The following is a 20,742-nucleotide window of genomic DNA, read 5'->3' as shown; positions in this document are numbered from 1 at the left end:
CTAATATGAGTAAATACTTTGCAAGAAAAAATTCTGCACAAATGTTAGCTATCATTATTAAAGTTGGGTAAAGGCAAAGCCAAGGTGGCAGAGAAAAGGGAATGAATTCCCTGAGTTCTGCCCAAGACTCCTCCAAATACCTTCAAATAATGCCATAAGACAATTGCTAGAGTAGCAGAACCCACAAAAGGACAGGATGAAATCATTTTCCAGCCAAAGATAGCTTAGAAGGTTGGCAGGAAAAGTGTGTTGTACCAGAGGTGAGAGTGGAGCACAGCCCCATGCAAGCTGCATGGGCAGAGACTCAGTCTGAGACAGGCTGTGCCAGTGAACCTGGACTCAGGAGACTCTGAATCAGCTGTGGCAACAGGTGCTTCTGGAACTCAGCCCATGGAAAACAAGGAGGTCAAGCAGTTGGCCAGGGGGAGATTACAGAGGTCTCTTTGCTGTTACTGAGTCAGGACTCTGTTGTTTTGCCCATGCTCAGGTCTGGGTCACGGTCTTTGGTGGTGGCCCAGGAAGGGGAGGAGTACAGGCACTCTGGAGCTTGCAGCCACAGTGCAGCAGGATTCTGTTTCCAGTTTGGAAGGCAGAGAAGTGGGCCTGTGGTTGCTTCCAGAACAGAGCACAGGTCAGGGGAGTGGTGAACATGCCTCTCCTTGAATATTACCACTTTGGAGGAATGAGGGACCAACAAATTCCTAGAAGTATCTCAGAGAACAGCTGCTCAAACCCCCTGAAGTTTGGAATAGTGCACCTTCCATTTGAAAACAGTGCCCTACTTTAAGAAGGAGTTAAAAGTCAAGAAATAGGCTGTAAAATGAGCAAATAGAAAAAAAAATGCTGACTGACCATACAAAGTTTCTCTGATGACTAGGAAGATCAAAATACACCCTCAGAAGAAGACAACAAAGTCAAAGCTCCTACATACAAAGCTTCCAAGAAAAATATTTATTGGTCTCAGGCAATAGAAGCTATCAAAAAGGAATTTGAATGGGGCAGCTAGGTGGCACAGTAGATAGAGCACCAGGCCTGGAGTCAGGAGTACCTGAGTTCAAATCCGGCCTCAGACACTTAACACTTACGAGCTGTGTGACCCTGGGCAAGTCACTTAACCCCAATTGCCTCACTAAAAAAAAAAGGAATTTGAAAATAAAGTAAGAGTGGTAGAAGAAAAATGTAAAGAAAATTATAGTGATGTAAGAAAATCATAAAAAATAAAAAAGTCAACACTTTGAAAAGCCAAATTGGACAAATGGAAAGGAGGTAAAAAGCTCTCTGAAGAAAATAATTGCCTAACAATTAGGATTGAGCAAATGGAAACTAATGACTTTATGAGAAATCAAGATACAATAAAGCAAAATCAAAAGAATGAAAAAATAGAAGGTCATGAGAAATATCTCACTGGAAAAAAATGACCTGGAAAATAGATCCAGGAAAGATAATTGGAAAATTATTGGACTACTTGAAATCCATGATCAAAAAGAACCTAGACATCATCTTCTAATAAATTGTCAGGGAATATTGTCCTGATATTCTAGATGTAGAAGGTGAAATAGAAATCATCTTCTGAAACAGATCCCCAAAATGAAAACCTCCAGGAATATTATAACCAAATTCCAGAACTACTAGTCTTGGGGGTGGAGCCAAGATGATGAAGGAAAGGCAGTAACCTCTTGTTGCTCCTGACAAAATCACTCCAAAAACCTCAAAATGATTCCATAAGACAATTCCTAGAGTTGAGATCATTTTCCAGCAAACACAGTTTAGAAAGTTGGTACAAGGGGCTACTATGCTAGGGTGGGAGTGGAGTATAGACCCAAGGTCCCACCAAACATAATCCAGCCCCAGGCAGGCCGCCTAGACCTAGGCTGATCCAACACAGGTCTAGTCCCAGCCTGGCTGCCCAGACCCGATCTGAGGTGACACAGATCTAGCCCCACAATGGCTACCCAGACTCAGATTGCACTGACACAGATCCAAACAAAGGAAAGCTGCACCTGAGAAATTTGCTTCCAGAGCCTCTGAATTGGCTGCAGCAATATGAATCTACTGGAACTAAGCTCACGGTCTGGTGAGGGCCAAACAGTTGACTGGAGGGAGATTACAGGGGTCTCTGCTGTAGTTGAAATGGAAATAACTTGTTCTACCCCAGCTGAGAACCAGGAAGCAATTTTAAGTGGAAGCAGCCCAGGTTGGGGAGGAGCAAAGGCGTGCTGGAGCTATCAACCACAGCAATCAAAATTTTGTTGCCCAGTTGAATAGCAAGTAGGCTTTGGTTTATTTATAGACCAGAACACAGGCCAGATGAGATAGGAACTTGCTTCTCCTTAAATCATACAACCTTGGACCCCCTGAAGCTTGGGACAGTGCATCCTTTAGGCAGTGAAGAAGGAGTTGAAAGTCATGAAATAGGCAAGCAATATGAGAAAATAGAGAAAGTTGTAGAACATAGAAAGTTTCTTCAGTGACAAGAAGATCAAAGTGCACCCTCAGAAGAGGATAACCATGTCAGGGCTACTACATACAAAGCTTCCAAGAAAAAATATTAATTGGTTTCAGGCCATAGAGGCTCTCAAAAAGGACTTTGAAGATAAAGTAAGAGAGGTAGAGGAAAAAATGAGAGTGATGCAGGAAATTAATGAAAACAAAGTCAACAGCTTGAAAAGCCAAATGGAAAAGTTCTCAGAAGAAAATATTTGCCTAAGAATTAGGATTGAACAAATGGAAGCTAGTGACTTTATGAGAAACCTAGACACAGGAAAGCAAATGCAAATGAATAAAAATATAGAGGGAAGTGTGAAATATATGCTTGGAAAAACAGCTGACCTGGAAAATAGACCTGGGCATCTCCCCAATTTCAAATTCAACTTTATTAAAATCTCTTTTTGAATACCAACCCAGTAGTGTGATTAATAAGTCAAAGAATATTCATGGTTTTATAGACTTTTGGCTATAGTTCCAAATTGCTCTACACAATGTTTGAATGAGTTTACAACTTTACCAAGAGTATATTAATGTTTCATTTTCCCCATATCCCCTACAACATTTTTCATTTTCCTCTGCTGTCCTATTATCTAATCCAAAAGGTATGAAGTAGTAGCCCAAAATTGTTTGGGCTTGTATCTTTATAATCAATAGTGAGTTAGAGCATTTTTTGTCATATGGCTATAAATAGCTTTGCTTATTTTATCTGAAAACTGTTCATATCTTTTGATCACTTATTAAGTGGTAAATGGCCCTTATTTTAACAAATTTGACTCAGTTCTCTATATTTCTGAAAAATTAGTTCTTTATCAGATAAACTTACATCACAATTTCTTTTCACAGTTACTTTTTCTAACTGTATTTCCTCCATCCTATTCACCCCCATACCATTTACTCTATTCTCTATCCCCTTTTATCCTTTCCCTGCTGAAAAGTGTTTTGCTTCTGACTGCCCCCTACTACAATCTGCCCTCCCTTTAATAACTACTCCCAGCTGCTTCCCCTTCTTAATTTCTTGCAGGGTAAGATAGATTTCTATACCCAATTGAGTGTGTATATAATTCAATCTTTGAGCAAATTCTACTGAGAGGAAGGTTCACTCATACTATGGCACCTCCTCTATGTTCCCCTCCACTGTATAAACTTTTTCTTCCTTCTTTTCTGGAAATAATTTAACCAATTTCAGCTCTCCCTTTCCCTTTCTCCCAGTGCATTCCTCTTTCACCCCTTCATTGTTTTTATTTTTAAATACCATCTCTTCAAATTCAACTCATACCTGTGTCCTCTGTCTAAATATACTCCATCCAGCTGCCCTAAGAATCAGAAAGTTCTATGAGTTACAATTATCATCTTCCCATGTACGTATGTAAGCAGTTTAATCTTTTAATATCCCTTATGATTGTTTTTTCCTGTTTAACTTTTTATGCTTATGCAGTGTTTTGTATTTGAAAGTCAAATGTTCTATAGCTCAGGTCTTTTTATCAAGAATGGCTGAAAGTCCTCTCTTTCATTGAATTTCCATTTTTCCCCCTGAAGGATTATATTTAGTTTTTCTGGGTAGGTGATTCTTGGTTGTAATCCCAGTTCCTTTGCCCTGTGGAATATCATATTCCAAGCCCTCTGAGACTTTAATGTAGAAGCTTCTAGGTCTTGTGTTACCCTGACTGTGGCTCCACAGTACATTTATTGTTTCTTTCTGACTGTTTGACATATTTTCTCCTTGACCTGGGACTTCTGGATTTTTTTTTCAATATTTCAATTAGAATTTTATTTTCCCAATTACATGTAAAATGCAAATTTTGATTTCAATTTAAAAAAAATTATGTGTTCCAAAAACTCTTCTTCCCTCCCTCCCTCCCTCCCCCCAAGAACTCAAGCAATTCAGTATAAGCTATACATGAGCAGTAATTCAAAACATTTCCATATAAGCCAGGTTGTGAAAGAAAACAGACAAAAACAAAACTTCAGATAAAGAAACTATCAAAAGAATTATGCTTCAGTCTTTATTCATATACCATCAGTTCTCTCTCTGTAGATGGATTGCATTTTTCATAAGACTTTCAGAGTTGTCTTAGATCATTGCATTGCTGAAAATAACCAAGTCATTAACAGCAGATGGTTTTACAATATTGCTATTATTTTTATATAGTACATTTCACTTTGAATCAGCTCATGCATGTCCTTCCAGGTCTTTCTGATAGAATCCTGCTCATCTTTTTTTTTTTTTTTTTTTTTTTTGGTGAGGCAATTGGGGTTAAGTGACTTGCCTAGGGTCACAGAGCTGCTCATCATTTTTTATAGTAAACTACATTTTTATAGTACTTTAAAGAAAGATTTCCTTACAAGAAACCAATGAGGTTGATTTTTGCAACAGCAGTAATAGATAATATTTATATAATACCTTATACCTGAAATTTTCTTCACAATGGCCCAGTCACGTAAGTAGTATACATTTTGTCATCATCAATCAATCATTATCGGTCATCATCCATTAATACTTAGCATTATCCTTAATAAATCCTCCACATCATCAATCAACCCTCATCTTCATCTGATCATCAATAATCAATCAATACATCAGTGAATCAATTACTCAATCATCATCATTATCTTACATTACTCTTGCCTCTGCTTCAAATTTTTTTCAAATTTACTATTGTTAACTGTTTCCTCCATCCTATTCCCTCTGTATGGTATTTACTCTATGTTCTATCTTCTTTCACCCTATCCTCCCTTAAAAGTGTTTTGTTTCTGATTGCCACTCCCCCACTCTGTCCTCCCTTCTTTCACCCCTCCCTCCTTTTCCCCTTCCCCTGCAGGGTTAGATAGTTTACTCCACCCAACCTAGTGGGTATATTGTTCCCTCCTTAAGCCCATTTTTTACTCTGAACAAATATACAACATTTTGCTGGGTATGTGATTTTTGGTTGTAATCCCAATTCCTTTTCCCACAGGAATATCATATTCCATGCCCTCTGATACTTTAATGTAGAAACTGCTAGATCTTTCGCTATGCTGACTATGGCTCCACAGTACTTATATCATTTCTTTCTGGATGCTTGCAATAATTTCTCCTTGACCTGGAATTTGACTATAATATTCCTGGAAGTTTTCATTTTGGGATCTCTTTCAGGAGGTAAGCTTACTAGCTGTTTGACCCTGAGCAAGTCACTTAACCCCAATTGCCTCACCAAAAAAACAAAACAAAACAAAACAAAACACAATAGGAGGTGACTGGTAGATTCTTTCAATTTCTATTTTACCTTCTGCTTCTAGAAGATCAGGGCAATTTTCCCTGAAAATCTCTTGGAAGATGATGTCTAAGCTCTTGTTTTGATCATGTTTTTCAGGCAATCAAATTATTTTCAAATTATCTCTCCTGGATCTATTTTTCTGAGGCAGCTGTTTTTCCAAGAATATATTTCACATTGCCCTCTATTTTTTTTTATTCATTTGCATTGGCTTCTCATGAAGTCACTAGCTTCCATTTGTTCAATCTTAATTCTTAGGCAATTATTTTCTTCAGAGAGCTTTTCCATTTGGCTTTTCAAGCTGTTAACTTTTTTCAGATGACTCTCCTGCATTGCTCTCATTTCTCTTTCCATTCTTTCCTCTACCTCTTTAAATCTTCCTTCTATCTCTCCTACTTTCCCTTCAAAGTCCCTTTTGAGAACTTCCATGGCCTGAGACCAATTCATCTTTTTCTTGGAAGCTTTGAATGTTGGGGCTCTGATGTTGTTATCCTCTGTTGAGGGTGCACCTTGATCTTCCTTGTTGCTAAAGAAACTTTCTATAGTTCTCAACTTTCTTTGCCTGCTTATCTTGCTGTCTTTTACTTGACTTTTAACTCACTCTTACAGTGGGGCCATACTTTTAAGCTACACTATTCCAAGATTCAGAGGGTGTTTTGCTTTGAAAAAGGAAAGATTTTGCTCTCATCTGGCCTGTTCTCTTGTCCAAAGATAAACTCAAGCCAACTTGCTAATTAACTAGCCAGTAAAAGTTTGTGTACTCTGTTTCTTAGATCTGACAAGCCTGTGCCCCTCCCCCATCCACACTTCCTGCCACTCAAGATTTTTTCCTGGTTTCCTGCTGGGGTAGGATAGCCAAATTCTTCTTTAGGTCCCACAGAAACCTCAGTATTTTCCACCCCCTGCCCCCCAGCAATGGCCAGCCATTCAGCACCCTCACTGACTATAAGCTTAGTTCTAGAAGACATCAGTGCCACAGCTGATTTGGAGGCTCGGGGGTAATTTTCTCTGGCACAGCTTGCCTGGGACTGTGTTGGTGTGATTGCGGGGTTGAACTCTACTTACAGCCCATAATGGCCCCCTCTAAGCTGCCTTTGGCTGGAAAATAATCTCAGCCCTTCTTTTTGTGGGTTTTGCTGCTATTTTATGGCTGTTTTTTTTTTGGGGGGGGGGTAATTGTGTTAGGAGCTCTGTGTGTTTAATGTCTTTCCTCTGCCATCTTGGCTCTGCCCCCAGAATCTATCATAATATTTTTGAGAGTTTTGGGGGGTTTTATTTGTGTATGTTACCAGTGTACTTCTTAACTCTGACTTTCAATTAGAGCTAGGCATTGTGTATTTTTTGTTGGGGTGAGGAGTTAGCTATGTTTCTAACCCCTTAGATCCCTCTCATTTCCTTGTATCATTGGGTGATAATGTCATGGAAAGCTCATGCAAGTGTAATGATTGGAATGACGCCACCTGCTGGATACTTACTGTAGAAGAGTTCTGCCCATGAAGCGAAGGTCTTTGAGGGCAAGACCAGGAGTCTTTTCTTTGGCGGGAGGAAGTGACGCGGACTAGTGGGAGGAGGAAGGAAGAGACTGGCGCTGACTCTGGGGCTCTTTTTCCTTGGGACTCTGGTGGAGACCGGAGCTAGAAATGTGCTCTCCCTTTAATAGATAGGAATCTAGGCCTTTCTCTCTCTTTACCAAATTCTTATTCTCCTTAATAAATGCTTAAAAGTCTAACTCTTGCTAAAGCTTATAATTTATTGGAGACCACTCATTAGATATTTTAGACAGACTAGCTAGAATTTTAGCCCTTAACACAAGGAACATACAAGCTTACCATTCTCTCAAAGTGATGTGATCTAGGAGAAAGTATGCTCATTTCTCTCCTTATCTGAACCCTATAATGTCATGATCCAAATTTGTAACTGAACAAAACCTCGTTAGATTGACCTATAGTTAAAAGTTTATTTTGACTGATGCTATATTCAAGTAGTCTTAGAACACTGGGGCACTTGGAAGGTTCTATGTGACCAAACTGTAGGCTCCCCTTTTGTCTGTTATTTCTGCCCTAGTTATTTCATGGCAGGCTTCAACCTTGCCTGGAGGGAAAAAGTAAGTCTTTCCTCTTCTTCTAGGGTTAGTTACATAGACACTCTTTGCTTCCGAACTTGTATTTCATTCAGGAAACTGGTGTCATGACTGTTTTTTGTCCATCCATTCTAAGCACAGATTCCCTTATCAGTCTTCCTTGGATCTGTTATGCAAAGCTAGGGAATAAGTGACACAACTGCCAGATGGTGCCAATTCCTGAATATTACATTAGTTTATGGAAACCCTGAGTCATCTTCCTGCCCTGGTACTTCCTGACTCAGGCAAAGTCTACTCTTCTGTCTCTGGGTATTAAAATGTCCTGTGGAATGCTCCTGAACAGATCTCTCTCCAGTGACCACAACCTTCCATGGTTGTCTCTAAAACCTTATTTGCCCAGCAAAAACCAAATGACTCACTGTAATTTCGTCTATGATTTTCTGATCATGGTTGAGTCTGATATATTTTTTAGATCTTTGTAGAGTTAGGCTGGAGAAGTGGGGCTTATCTTTTTCCTCCTACCCTACTATTCCCTTGATTATATTTTAATACTTTAGACTCATAACTAGCTAGTTAACTCTGAAAAAAATAAATTACTTAATCCTTCACTATATATTCCAAGGATCAGGGAATGTCAAGAAAGGCAATATGAAATAGTTGTCAATTGAGTTACATAAATGATAAAATCATTTTCTCAAAAATCAGAGACTTCATTTCTGGGTATATACCTTAAAGATATCAAAGAGAGAAAGTTTCCCTATAAGCCAAATCATCCATAGAAGTGTTATTTGTGATAAGAAAGAATTGGAAATAAAGTGGTATTTATCCATTGGGAAATGGATGAATTGATGAATGTAATGAAATATCACATTGCTGTAAGAAACAAAGAGTATGAGGTAGTCAGAGGAAACATTTATGAATTGTTAACAGTGAAGTAATAAGAACCATAAAACAATATACACATTGACTACAACAATAAAAATGAGAAGAGTAAAATGATATTGCATGTTGTTTGACTCTAATTATAAACATTTTTCCCCAGTGAAAACAAAAGCAAATGAATCACTGTCCTTAGAGAAGAGAGGAGTGGTATAGAAAACACTGTAGGAAAGGAATGCAATTTATACTATCAAATGAAGTGATTCTGAGTTTTTATTTCAGTGCTTACCTTTTATTTTCTTTTGCCTTTTTCTTTTTCTTTTCTATTCTCTCTCTCTCTCTCTTTCTCTCATTACAAGAGATGGTATATATGAGGGGAAGAAGTGTAAAGGGAAATATCCAAGGGACTACGGGAAGCTGACAAAATTAAAATGACTAATAATACTTTTTTTTAAAGAAAGTAGATAATATGGAGCCAAAGGAAATCAGGCTTTATTAGGCTTTTAATCAAAATACTCAATTTTCATGAAATAGAATCCCCAGCAAAACATCAATCACTAAGGCATGGAGGGGTAGTAAGTGTGCTAGATTCAGAGTGCCTGGATCCAAATATAAATTCCGACTTTAACAATTTTTGTGACGTTGGGGAAAAATTTAATTTCTTTAGGCCTCAATTTTCTTATATGTAAAATAAGGGGATTGATTAGATGACCTCTAAGGTGCCATGAAGCTCTAAAGCTATTGCTCCTGCTGTTGTTGTCATCGTTGTTGTTATCATATATTGTGGGACTGAACCTGTAAATTCATGGGTGTAGCAAATTCTTTGGCAATTGAACAGTCTACTAATACAAGTCAGCACCCTCTCTAAAACTGAGACATTTAGAGAATTCCTTAGAACACGGAGAATTTAAGTGACTTTCCCAGGGTCACACAGCCCATTTGCTTCAGAGACATGATTTCTCCAGTTCATCTTAACTCTTATCATGGCTCACTTTCTATTATCTCATGTATTGAATCACAAACGAATGGTAAATCTATGAAATGTTAGAAAACAAGAAGAAAATTATAAAATGTAAAATTTTTGTGAAAATATTTAATACAAATAAATCACCATGGTATTCAGTTGTCTTTGTAACTAAGCTACTGAAGTAGCAATAGTTTTCACTTAATTATTGGTTGCTCCCAAGAAACAAAAGGTTCTTAAAGATAAGTATTGGAGGGAAAATGCAAATTCTAACTAATAATGAAATTCTTCATTCAGGATTAGTTTGCTAAATTGAATGACAATAAAAGAGTCAGCCATAGTAGCAACTGCAAATACAACTGAATCTTGTTGAATACAAATTATAGGAGTTTTTAAAATGATAGTAAAAGTGACCAGGGGCACTTTCTTTGTCATTTTTTTCTGCTGAGATAGCATAAACTAATTTCTGTTTTCTCTGAAAAATTTTAGGTGTTGTCAAAGTGGATTATGGAGATGTATCGGTCAGAAAAGCACTAAGAGAAAATTTGAAGTGTAAGCCCTTTTCTTGGTACCTAGAAAATATTTACCCAGACTCCCAGATTCCACGACGGTATTACTCACTTGGTGAGGTATGAATTATTTATTTTGGTTCTTCTAAACATTTTATGAATGGTGTTATTTCTAAAGAGCTAAACATTTCATATTTTTAGGAAAATACTTTATGTAGTCTCAAACTTGATATATTTTAAATGAGTTCTCAACTTCCTTTTGAAAGGTTTGCCTAGGAACCATGAAGAATTTCATTATTAGTGATTTCCCCCCTAGAACACTAATAGAAGTTGTATCTGTAATAGTTATAGAAAAGTTTCTCACACCAGTGTTTTTATTCTCTTCCAAAATATTGTTAATCTTAAGAGAAATGTGACTGGCTCTATTTCCTCACTGACATCACTCACATGAGGTTCAAGAACTTATGAATGGTACTCTCCTCATTTGTGGGGAATGACAACAATATTTCATGCCTGCTTGAGGAGTTGCCTGGAGAAAAGATTGGGAAAAGAGAGATGCTAGTTTATTTCACCTCCAGCTTCTTTGTAGGAGACTTGTTTCTAGAGTCTTTCTCTTTCTTCTGGTACATCTCCCTAAAGAAAAGCTGGAACACTATGTGTCTTCTCTCAGAGTCAGAAATTAGAACATTTATTTCCTTTCCTGTCTTCTCCCAGCAAAATACCTCATGAATTAATGAAGGATCAAATAATTATTCTCCACCAATAAGGAGAATCTTAAGTAAATAAGCTTGATACCTAGCTTATATATGTATAATTTATTTTAACTTTACATGTAAATTACCTTGAGCTTACTTGCTTTCTATGCCTTCCCCATATAAGGGGAAATGAAATTATATTCCTTTGTAATAAATTGCCTGTAATAGTATTAGGAAGATAAATATCCTACAACAATAATTAAATACATTTGAATTTAAATATAAGTGAGGTTTCAAACATCTCTTATTTGCATCATCTTCCATATTGTTGTTCATCAGAGAGGGAGAATGGAGAGGGAAGGGAGAGAAGAAAACAAAGATGGAAGGTAGAGATAAGGAGAGATGGAAGAAAGGATATAAATAATTTATTAATCACTTTGTGTGGACAAGGAACTATGCTAGATTATGGAGATACAAATATAAGCAAGTAAAATAAACCTTGCCTTCAAAGACTGAAAATTCTAATGGAAAAGACAATAGATAAAAGGAATCTAGAAAGAAAGGGTAAGGGAAGGAGAAACAGGGTTTGGAAATGGTAGCTGGAAAGTTGTGGAGCTTGAATTCAGGCAAGATAATGAGAAAATTTAACTACTAAACCCTAGTAAACATGGGTAGTAATGTAAGAAATTTCCATATCAGTCAGGTTCTGAAAGAAAACAAACAAAAATAACTCAAGAAAACTAAACAAAAAAAAATGCAGTAATCTGTATTCAGAGACCATCAGTTCTTTCTTTGCAGATGGATAGCATTTTTCATCATAAGTCTTTCAGAGCTGTCATGGATCATTTTTTTTTCCTGAGAATAGTTAAGTCATTCACAGCTGATTATCTTACAATATTGATATTACTTTATACATAGTACATTTCACTTTGCATCAGTTTATGTAAGTCTTTCCAGGTTTTTCTGAGAACATCCCGCTCATTATTTCTTATGGCACAATGGTGTTCCAGCCATATTTTGTTCATCCATTTCACAACTGATGAGCATTCCCTCAATTTTGAACTCTTTGCCATCAGAAAAGGGCTGTTATAAATATTTTTGGACATATAGGTCCTTTTTGTTTTGTTTTTTATCTTTTTCAATATTAACCTAATAGTGGTATTGCTAGGGCAAAGAGTATTCATGGTTCTATAGTGCTTTGGCAATAGTTCCAAATTGCTCTACACAATGTTTGAATGAGTTTACAACTTTACCAAGAGTATATTAATGTTTCATTTTCCCCATATCCCCTACAACATTTTTCATTTTCCTCTGCTATCCTATTATCTAATCCAAAAGGTATGCAGTAGCAGCCCAAAATTGTTTGGGCTTGTATCTTTCTAATCAATAGTGAATTAGAGCATTTTTTGTCATATGGCTATAGATAGCTTTGCTTATTTTATTTGAAAGCTGTTCATAACTTTTGATCACTTATTAAGTAGTAAATGGCCCTTATTTTAACAAATTTGACTCAGTTCTCTATATTTCTGAAAAATTAGTTCTTTATCAGACAAACTTGCATCAAAATTTCTTTTCACAGTCATTATTTCTAACTGTATTTCCTCCATCCTATTCACTCCCATGCCATTTACTCTATTCTCTATCCCCTTTTATCCTCTCCCTGCTGAAAAGTGTTTTGCTTCTGACTGCCCCCTACTACAATCTGCCCTCCCTTTAATAACTACCCCTAGCTGCTTCCCCTTCCTAATTTCTTGCAGGGTAAGATAGATTTCTATACCCAATTGAGTGTGTATATAATTCAATCTTTGAGCAAATTCTACTGAGAGGAAGGTTCACTCATACTATGGCACCTCCTCTATGTTCCCCTCCACTGTATAAACTTTTTCTTCCTTCTTTTCTGGAAATAATTTAACCAATTTCAGCTCTCCCTTTCCCTTTCTCCCAGTGCATTCCTCTTTCACCACTTCATTGTTTTTATTTTTAAATACCATCTCTTCAAATTCAACTCATACCTTTGTCCTCTGTCTAAATATACTCCATCCAGCTGCCCTAAGAATCAGAAAGTTCTATGAGTTACAATTATCATCTTCCCATGTACGTATGTAAGCAGTTTAACCTTTTAATATCCCTTATGATTGTTTTTTCCTGTTTAACTTTTTATGCTTCTGCAGTGTCTTGTATTTGAAAGTCAAATGTTCTATTCAGCTCAGGTCTTTTTATCAAGAATGGCTGAAAGTCCTCTCTTTCATTGAATTTCCATTTTTCCCCCTGAAGGATTATATTTAGTTTTTCTGGGTAGGTGATTCTTGGATGTAATCCCAGTTCCTTTGCCCTGTGGAATATCATATTCCAAGCCCTCTGAGACTTTAATGTAGAAGCTGCTATGTCTTGTGTTATCCTAACTGTGGCTCCACAGTACTTGAATTGTTTCTTTCTGGCTACTTGCAATATTTTCTGTTGACCTGGGGGTTGTGGAATTTGGCTATAATATTTCTAGGAGTTTTCTTCTTAGAATATCTTTCAGGAGGTTATTGGTGGGTTCTTTCAATTTCTATTTGACCTTCTGATTCTAGAATAGCAGGGCAATTTTCCTGACATTTTCTTGGCAGATGATGTCTAGGCTTTTTTTTTGATCATGGCTTTCAGGTAGTCCAATAATTTTCAAATTATCTTTTCTGGACCTTTGCGTTGATTTTGCTTGTTTGTTAGGTTTTGTTTTTAGATTTAGTTTTACTTATTTTTCCAATAAGATATGTCATATTGCCTTATATATATAAACACATTTCCATTAATTTCAGTTTTGCTTTATTGTTTCTTGATTTTTATAAAGTCATTAGTTTCCATTTCCTCAATCCTAATTTTCAAGAATTTATTTTCTTTGGTGAGCTTTTGTACCTCCTTTTTTCATTTTGCTAATTTGGCTTTTCAAGACCATCTTTTCTTCATTGGCTTTTGATATCTCTTTTACCATTTGACCTAGTAGTGGTGTGCTAGTGCTCTTTCCAGGCCTGTGAAAGCCACCCAAGATTACAACCTGGATATGTTTATGGGCAAAATAACAGAGTCCTGCCTCAGTGCTAGCAAAAAGACTGCTATAATCTTCTTCTGGCCAGTTTTTTGACCCCCTTACTTTCTGTGGGCTGAGTTCCAGAAATAGTTGCTGATGATGATGATTCAGCAGCTCCCAAGTCCTGCTCTCAGTTAGCTAGGGCTGGGTCTTCACTGCCAAGGCATCTGCTGGACTGTATTCCACTCTTATCCAGATGGGACCAACCTTTCCTATGAACCTTCTAAGTTATTGTTAGGTGGAAAATTATTTCACCCTATCCTTTTTTGAGTTCTGCTGATCCATGAATTGTCTTAGGGTAGTATTTGAAAGTATTTGGAGTGGTCTTTGTGGGAGTTCAGTCAAGTAACTGCCTTTCCTTTGCAATTTTGGCTCTGCCTCAAAAGTCTCCACTTTTAACAATCTTAGGGAACTGTACTACCCAAAGATTAGCTGAATATTTCAGCATGCAGTATATAAAATATGAAAAAATCACTGTTATCAAAATTTTAAAGTAAACATTAGACATATTTCTCTTCAATACAATGAAAACCGGAGTAGTTTGCATTTTTAAAGTTGTCAAGTAATTCCATTTGAGTCACAATGCATTTTTTAAAAGGCACTTCTCATTTTTCAGAGCTAAATTTTAAGAATTCACAAAAGAAAACTGCACTGGACCAAAAGTAATTTGTCCCAGATTTTTGAAAAAAATTAAAAATTTTTAAAAATCTAACCCCCAACACTTGGAATATCTTAATATTTTTTTGGTAATTTGATTGATATGGTAGTGAATAACTAAATTAATTTAAGTAGAAGTGTCATTTTATAGTGTTGGTTCCACCTACTGATGAGCAATTAATATTTCACCCCTTCTTTAGATCTGACTTCCTTTGTGCGGAAAGTGATTTTTAATAGTGTTCATATAGTTCTTGAATTTCTCTTACCGGGTAGACTCCTAAATAATTTTATTTTCTTTAATTTTTTCAAATGAAATTTCTTTCTTTTTTTTTGTCTCTTCTTTGAAATCTTCTAATCAGTTTTGGTCTATCTATACCCTCTCCCCCTCCACTCACAAACATACACTATTCTTGGGCAGAGAGCTCTGGAAGCTGCTCCTGCTGGCAGTGCCCTTAAGACCTTTGCTGAGAGGTGTGTCCTATACTCTAGACTTCAACACTACTCTAATGAGAGAAGCCTTCCTTGCTGAGCTTCTAAGTGAGAAAGAAGTATTTTACAAAAGAGAAAACAGGGATATTTGGAATTTAACAAGTGAAATTTATTATCAGAAAAGGAAAACATTAATTTTTTATAATAGGAGCCATGGGGTACTGACCAAATACCATTTACAATGTTGAAATAATTCCCTTTCTATTTTAAATTGGTTGGTTTTATTCATTTATTTTAACATTCATTTTCAAAATTGTGTTCTCAGTTCACTACCTCCTTCCTGCCTCTCCCCCAGCCATTGAGAAAGTAAGTAATGCGACATTAATTACACACATGAAGTCATATAAAACATTCCTAAACTGGCCATTTAAAAAAAAAGCAAGAGGGGCAGCTAGGTGGCACAGTGGATAGAGCATCGACCCTGGATTCAGGAGGACCTGAGTTCAAATACGGCCTCAGACACTTAACACTTACTAGCTGTGTGACCCTGGGCAAGTCACTTAACCCCAATTGCCCTGCAAAAAAAAAAAAAAAAAGCAAGAAAAGTACATTATTTAAAGTATGCCTTTTTCTGCACACAAAGTTCATAAGTTCTCTCTCTGGATCTGGATAGTATGTTTTCTTCCTGAGTTCTTGGAACCTTTTACCGACTAGAGTAGCTAAGTCTTTCACAGTTCAACATCATTATTACAATATTACTCTTATTGTATACAATGATTTCCTAGTTCTTCTCTCTTTACCTTGTATTAGTTAATATAGTTATTGTCATATTTTTTTTTCATGAAAGAATCCTACTTGACATTTCTTATAGCACATAATATCCCATTACAATCATATACCACAACTTGTTAAACCATTCCTCTTGGAATCCCCTCAATTTCCAATTGCTTGCCTGTACAAAAGGTTCTGATATAAATATTTTAGTACCTATTGCATTTTTTTCAATTTTCTTTTACCTCTCTGGGGTATAGACCTTGTGGTAGTATTTCTGGGTCAAATGGTATGCGGCATTTATCAACCTTTGGACATAATTCTAAATTCTCCAGAATGTTTGAACAAGTTCATAATTTGTCCAATAGATAGTATGGTAGTATCCCTAATTTTTCTACATTCCCTACAGAATTTGTCATTTCCCCCAATCATATTAGACAATCAGATAGATGTGAGGTTGTACTTCAGAGGTGTTTTAATTTGAAAGCAGATCTTTTAGACAAAAGTAAAGGATCTTATTCAGGTATAACAATTAGTTGTTGCAAAAGGGAGTGAAACCATTCACTTTACCATATTCTTTCAACATTTGTTTTATTTTATTTCTCCTTTACCAAGAGCCAGGGACTTTCTGCTCTGTGAACATCAACTGGATGGGGAATTAGTTTATCAAGAAGTTACAAAATTATTCTGGTTCCTATTTTCTCCACCGCAATTATAATGGCTGAAGGAGATCATTTGTGGGAACTCTAGAGGAGTCAAATATATTCGGGGATTACTAATCTGATCCGTTTTTATTTGTCTGGAGTCCAGATTAAGTTAATTATAGCCAAATTATGCTAGTTAAATGAAGCTATTACCTTCTGCTTCAAGGAAACCACAATTGCTTCTCATAAAATAATACAGATAATATCTTTTAAAGAAACTCAGCACCTTACATTAGATGAAGATTAATGGAGTAAAAATCCCTCCCTTGATTTAAAGGAATATCCTTTGTTTATCTAATATAAACTTCAATTTTTTCTCCCCAAAATTATATTTCCTCTAAAATATATAGTAACATTAATCATAGTCTCTATGGAAGGGAATTTTGAAAAAGTAATATCCCTTCCCACAGGAACTATAGATACTCTTCCTCTCTAACAGTTTAAAGAATCTTGACTGTAGGCTATAGAGCCTGAGGTTCATCTAGAAATTATTTCGAAGGGAAACCACAAGTATTTTTTTTTATTTTTTTTTAGTATATTGTTTATAAAGTTGTAATATTTCCTTAATCTAGAGGGTTTTAGTCCCAAACTGTGCTATATCATTGTAATTCTATTGTTTTTCATTGTAAAAAATATGCCCTCACAGAAAGTCATATATACATATGCACGTAGACGCACTTACAACTGTTTCCATGAAAACAGAAAAAAAAAACACAAAAACAAACAACCCCTTTTTGAAAAGAATGAAGACCTATTCACGTATACTTCATTAAAGAGCTTAGATTTAGCTATTGATAACAGCAGTATGATTACAACCTTGTTAACAAAACATCATCTTTCTAATGGCTGACATTAAACTTTGATAGATGGATAAAACATCTAGTTTTCTTCTTATGTTTGCATTTCCATTTAAACTGACTGAGCAGAAATTCTGTCAGATTTCCAAGGGACCTATCATGTATAAAACAATGTAATTTCTTTCTGTTCTATGCTTTTCTCAATTTACTATAACATTTAAGAGTTTTTTCTCCCAAATAATTTCTTAGGGAGTTCACTGATGGCTTGTTCAATTTATTTTTCTAAAATGGGCTTATTTAATTATTTTATTTCCTCTTCCATTATTCTGGGAATGTATATATTCTACATATTCATCCATTTGATTTAGATTCTCAAATTTATTGTATGCCAATACACTAGGTCCTATTGTCTGCCAATACAATAGTTTGGGTGGACAAAATAGCTCCTAATTTTTGCTTTAATTTCCTCTTCTTTGGTGGTGCATTCACCCTTTTCATTTTTGATACTGGTAATTTGGTTTTCTTCCTTCTTTTTTTAATCAAAACAAAGCTTTCTCTATTTCACTGGAGTTTTCATAAAAGCACCTCTTAGTTTTATTAATTAGATAGTTTCCTTACTTTCAATTTTATTAATCTCTCCTTTTATTATTCAGAATTTCTAATTTGATTTAATTGGGCATTTTAATTTGTTCTTTTTCTACCTTTTTTAGTTGTGTGCCCAATATGTTGATCTTTCTTCTCTATTTTATTCATGTAGGCATTTAGAGATATAAAAATTCCCCTAAGAACTGCCTTGGCTGCATTCCATAAGCTTTGGTATGTTGTCTCATTATTGTCCTTGTCTTTGATGAATTTATTGATTGTTTCTATGATTTGCTGTTTGACCCACTCATTTCTTAGGATGAGATTATTTAGTTTCTGAATCATTTTTGGTCTACATTTCCATGACCATTTATTTCATATAATATTTGTTGCACATCATTTGAAAAGGATATATTTACTATTTCTTCCTTTCTTCATTTGGTTGTGAGGTTTTTATGCCCTAATACATGGTCAATTTTTGTGTATGTGCCATGTGCCACTAAGAAAAAAATAGGCATTCCTTTTTATCCCCTTTCATTTTTCTCCAGAGGACTATCTGTTTAATTTTTCTAAAACTCTATTCACCTCCTTAAATTCTTTCTTATTTATTTTCTGGTTAGATTTATCTAGTTCTGAGGGGGGGGGGAGGTTGAGGTTCTCCACTGTCTATTTCTTCCTATAACTCACTTTACTTCTTTAAGGATTTGGATGCTATATCATTTGGTTCATATATGTTTAGTATTACTATTACTTCATTGTCTATGGTACCTTTTATCAAGATGTAGTTTCCTTCCTTATCTCTTTTAATTAGATTTATTTTTTTTTCCTTTTCCTTTGTCTGAGATAAGGATTGCTACCCCTGCTTTTTTTTTTTTACTTTAGCTGAAGCATAATATATTCTGTTTAAGCCTTTCACCTTTACTCTTTATGTATTTCTCTGCTTCAAATGTGTTTCTTGTAAACAACATATTATAGGATTCAGGTTTTTATGTACTCTGTAATTCACTTCCTTTTTATGGGAGAGTTCATACCATTCAAATTCACAGTTATGATTACTAACTGCATTTCCCTCCATCCCATTTTTCCAATTGTTCATACTTTTCTCTCTTTCACCCTGTCCCTTCTCACCAGTGTTTTGATTCTAACTACCACCTCCCTCAATCTGCCCTCCCTTCTATCAGTGCTCCACCCTTTTCATTCCCTTTTTCCTTTTTACTTCCCTATAGGGCAAGATAAATTTATATACCCAACTGAGTGTGTATGTTATTCCCTCTTTGAGCCAAATCCAATGAGAGTAAGATTGAAATAATGGTCACCCTTTCCTTCTTCCCTCTATTTTAATAAGTCTTTTGTGTCTCTTCTTGTTATGTAATTTCACCCCATTCTACCTTCACTTTCCTATTCTACCAGTAAAATCTTTTTTGTCACCCCTTATGTTTTTTTAATATCTTCACATCAAAATCAACTTATACTCAAACCCTCTGTTTCCAAAGTAGCTTTCTATAGTAAAGTTTATTTTCTGTTTTTCATATTTTATCATGTTTTGTGTTTTTTAAAGTGGAGCTTTGCTCCTGGGGCACAAGCATCTTTTGCTGGAGGCCAAGGGTCTGATCACCGCCTTTCTGCTCTGAGGTCTCAGTGGTTCAAGACTGCTTACTCACTGAACTGGGGTGGCCTGGCCTAGTTGTACCTGTTGTATAGAGCATACCCCAACTGGCAGATTGACTTCTGTATTGAAGCAGGGGGCCTCACAATTGGCCTGCTGTGTCATTAGCCTGCTGAGCCAGGACTGAGGGGTCTCAGCTGCTGATCTATGCTGTGGCTAAGAGCCTTCCATTAGCTTGCCCAGACACCCTCTGTGCTGTGCTATGCTCTCTTAATCCATTTAGAGACTTAATTTAACATTGTTTCCAAGGAAAATTGGGAGTGCTCAGGCAACTTCCTAGCTTTTTTTTTTCCTGTCTTTGCTCTACCTTACCAAATATTTTCTATTCATATTTTGTTTTAAATATAACTGTTGCATTTATTTGACACTGTTGAATAGATATACTACAGTATTGTTTTAACAAACACCATTTCTAAATTGTTTGCTGTGATATTGGGGGGATGGGGAATCACAAAGATTAGTATCAAATTAGTATCAATGTTATTAAACATTAGAACCATTGTCTGCTTGTATCTTCAGAGATAATTTAAATATTATTTTACCCTTCTTATCAATTACATGTGGTTCAAATGTGATCTGAAAAGTTGTGCAGTAAAATAAAAAAAGCTTTAAGTAGAATAATGAAACTTGTGCCTTTTAGACTCAGTAAGTGAACTATAATGAGGAGATGAAATTTTGCTGTGTAATTACATTCTCTATTTAACTAACCTTTTAGCATATGTAGTTTTAGTAAGGCATACTTCCTAATCTTGTAAATATAAAGATTGACAAAGTCAGAGTTTAAGCCTTGCACTCCCAACAAGAACACTTTTTCTCTAAGTTGGAACAAACCAGGCAGTCCCAAACAAGTTTCTTTGGTTGTTTGTTTGTGAAGGGGTGTGGGGGTTAATTTAGAGTCAAAGGCATTTTGAAACCTAAGGTATGGGCAGGAATCCAGATTCTAAGAATGGAATACATATAAATTAAACATTTTTAAATTGCATATGATATGAATACCTGTTTGAATTAATAGCTAGAGAGCTAAATTTAGGGTAAGAAAGACTTGGATTCAATACCAACCTCAGATACATTCTGGTTCTGTGACTCTGGGCAAGTCATTTAACCTCTCATTGCCCTATGGAGCTCTTTACAACACTAACTTACACAAAGCACACACTAACCTACATTAGCAGAGAAAATTTCCTTACCAGAAAGTCCTTACAGC

At 35.9% G+C, this 20,742-nt stretch overlaps 1 protein-coding gene across 4 annotated transcripts in view; it reads left to right on the top strand.

The window, feature by feature from the left end:
* Nucleotides 1-20,742, top strand: part of GALNT13 (polypeptide N-acetylgalactosaminyltransferase 13) — an 815,643-nt gene that overhangs the window by 707,984 nt on the left and 86,917 nt on the right. For all 4 annotated transcript variants that reach the window (XM_043997002.1, XM_043997000.1, XM_043996999.1 and 1 more), the window contains exon 9: nucleotides 10,151-10,290. In XM_043997002.1, coding sequence (XP_043852937.1) covers nucleotides 10,151-10,290 — 140 coding nt within the window. The remainder of the gene's footprint in view (nucleotides 1-10,150; nucleotides 10,291-20,742) is intronic.

This window comes from Dromiciops gliroides, chromosome 3 (assembly GCF_019393635.1).
Source record: "Dromiciops gliroides isolate mDroGli1 chromosome 3, mDroGli1.pri, whole genome shotgun sequence".
Taxonomy (NCBI): domain Eukaryota; kingdom Metazoa; phylum Chordata; class Mammalia; order Microbiotheria; family Microbiotheriidae; genus Dromiciops; species Dromiciops gliroides.
This window is presented reverse-complemented; position numbering and strand designations above follow the sequence as displayed.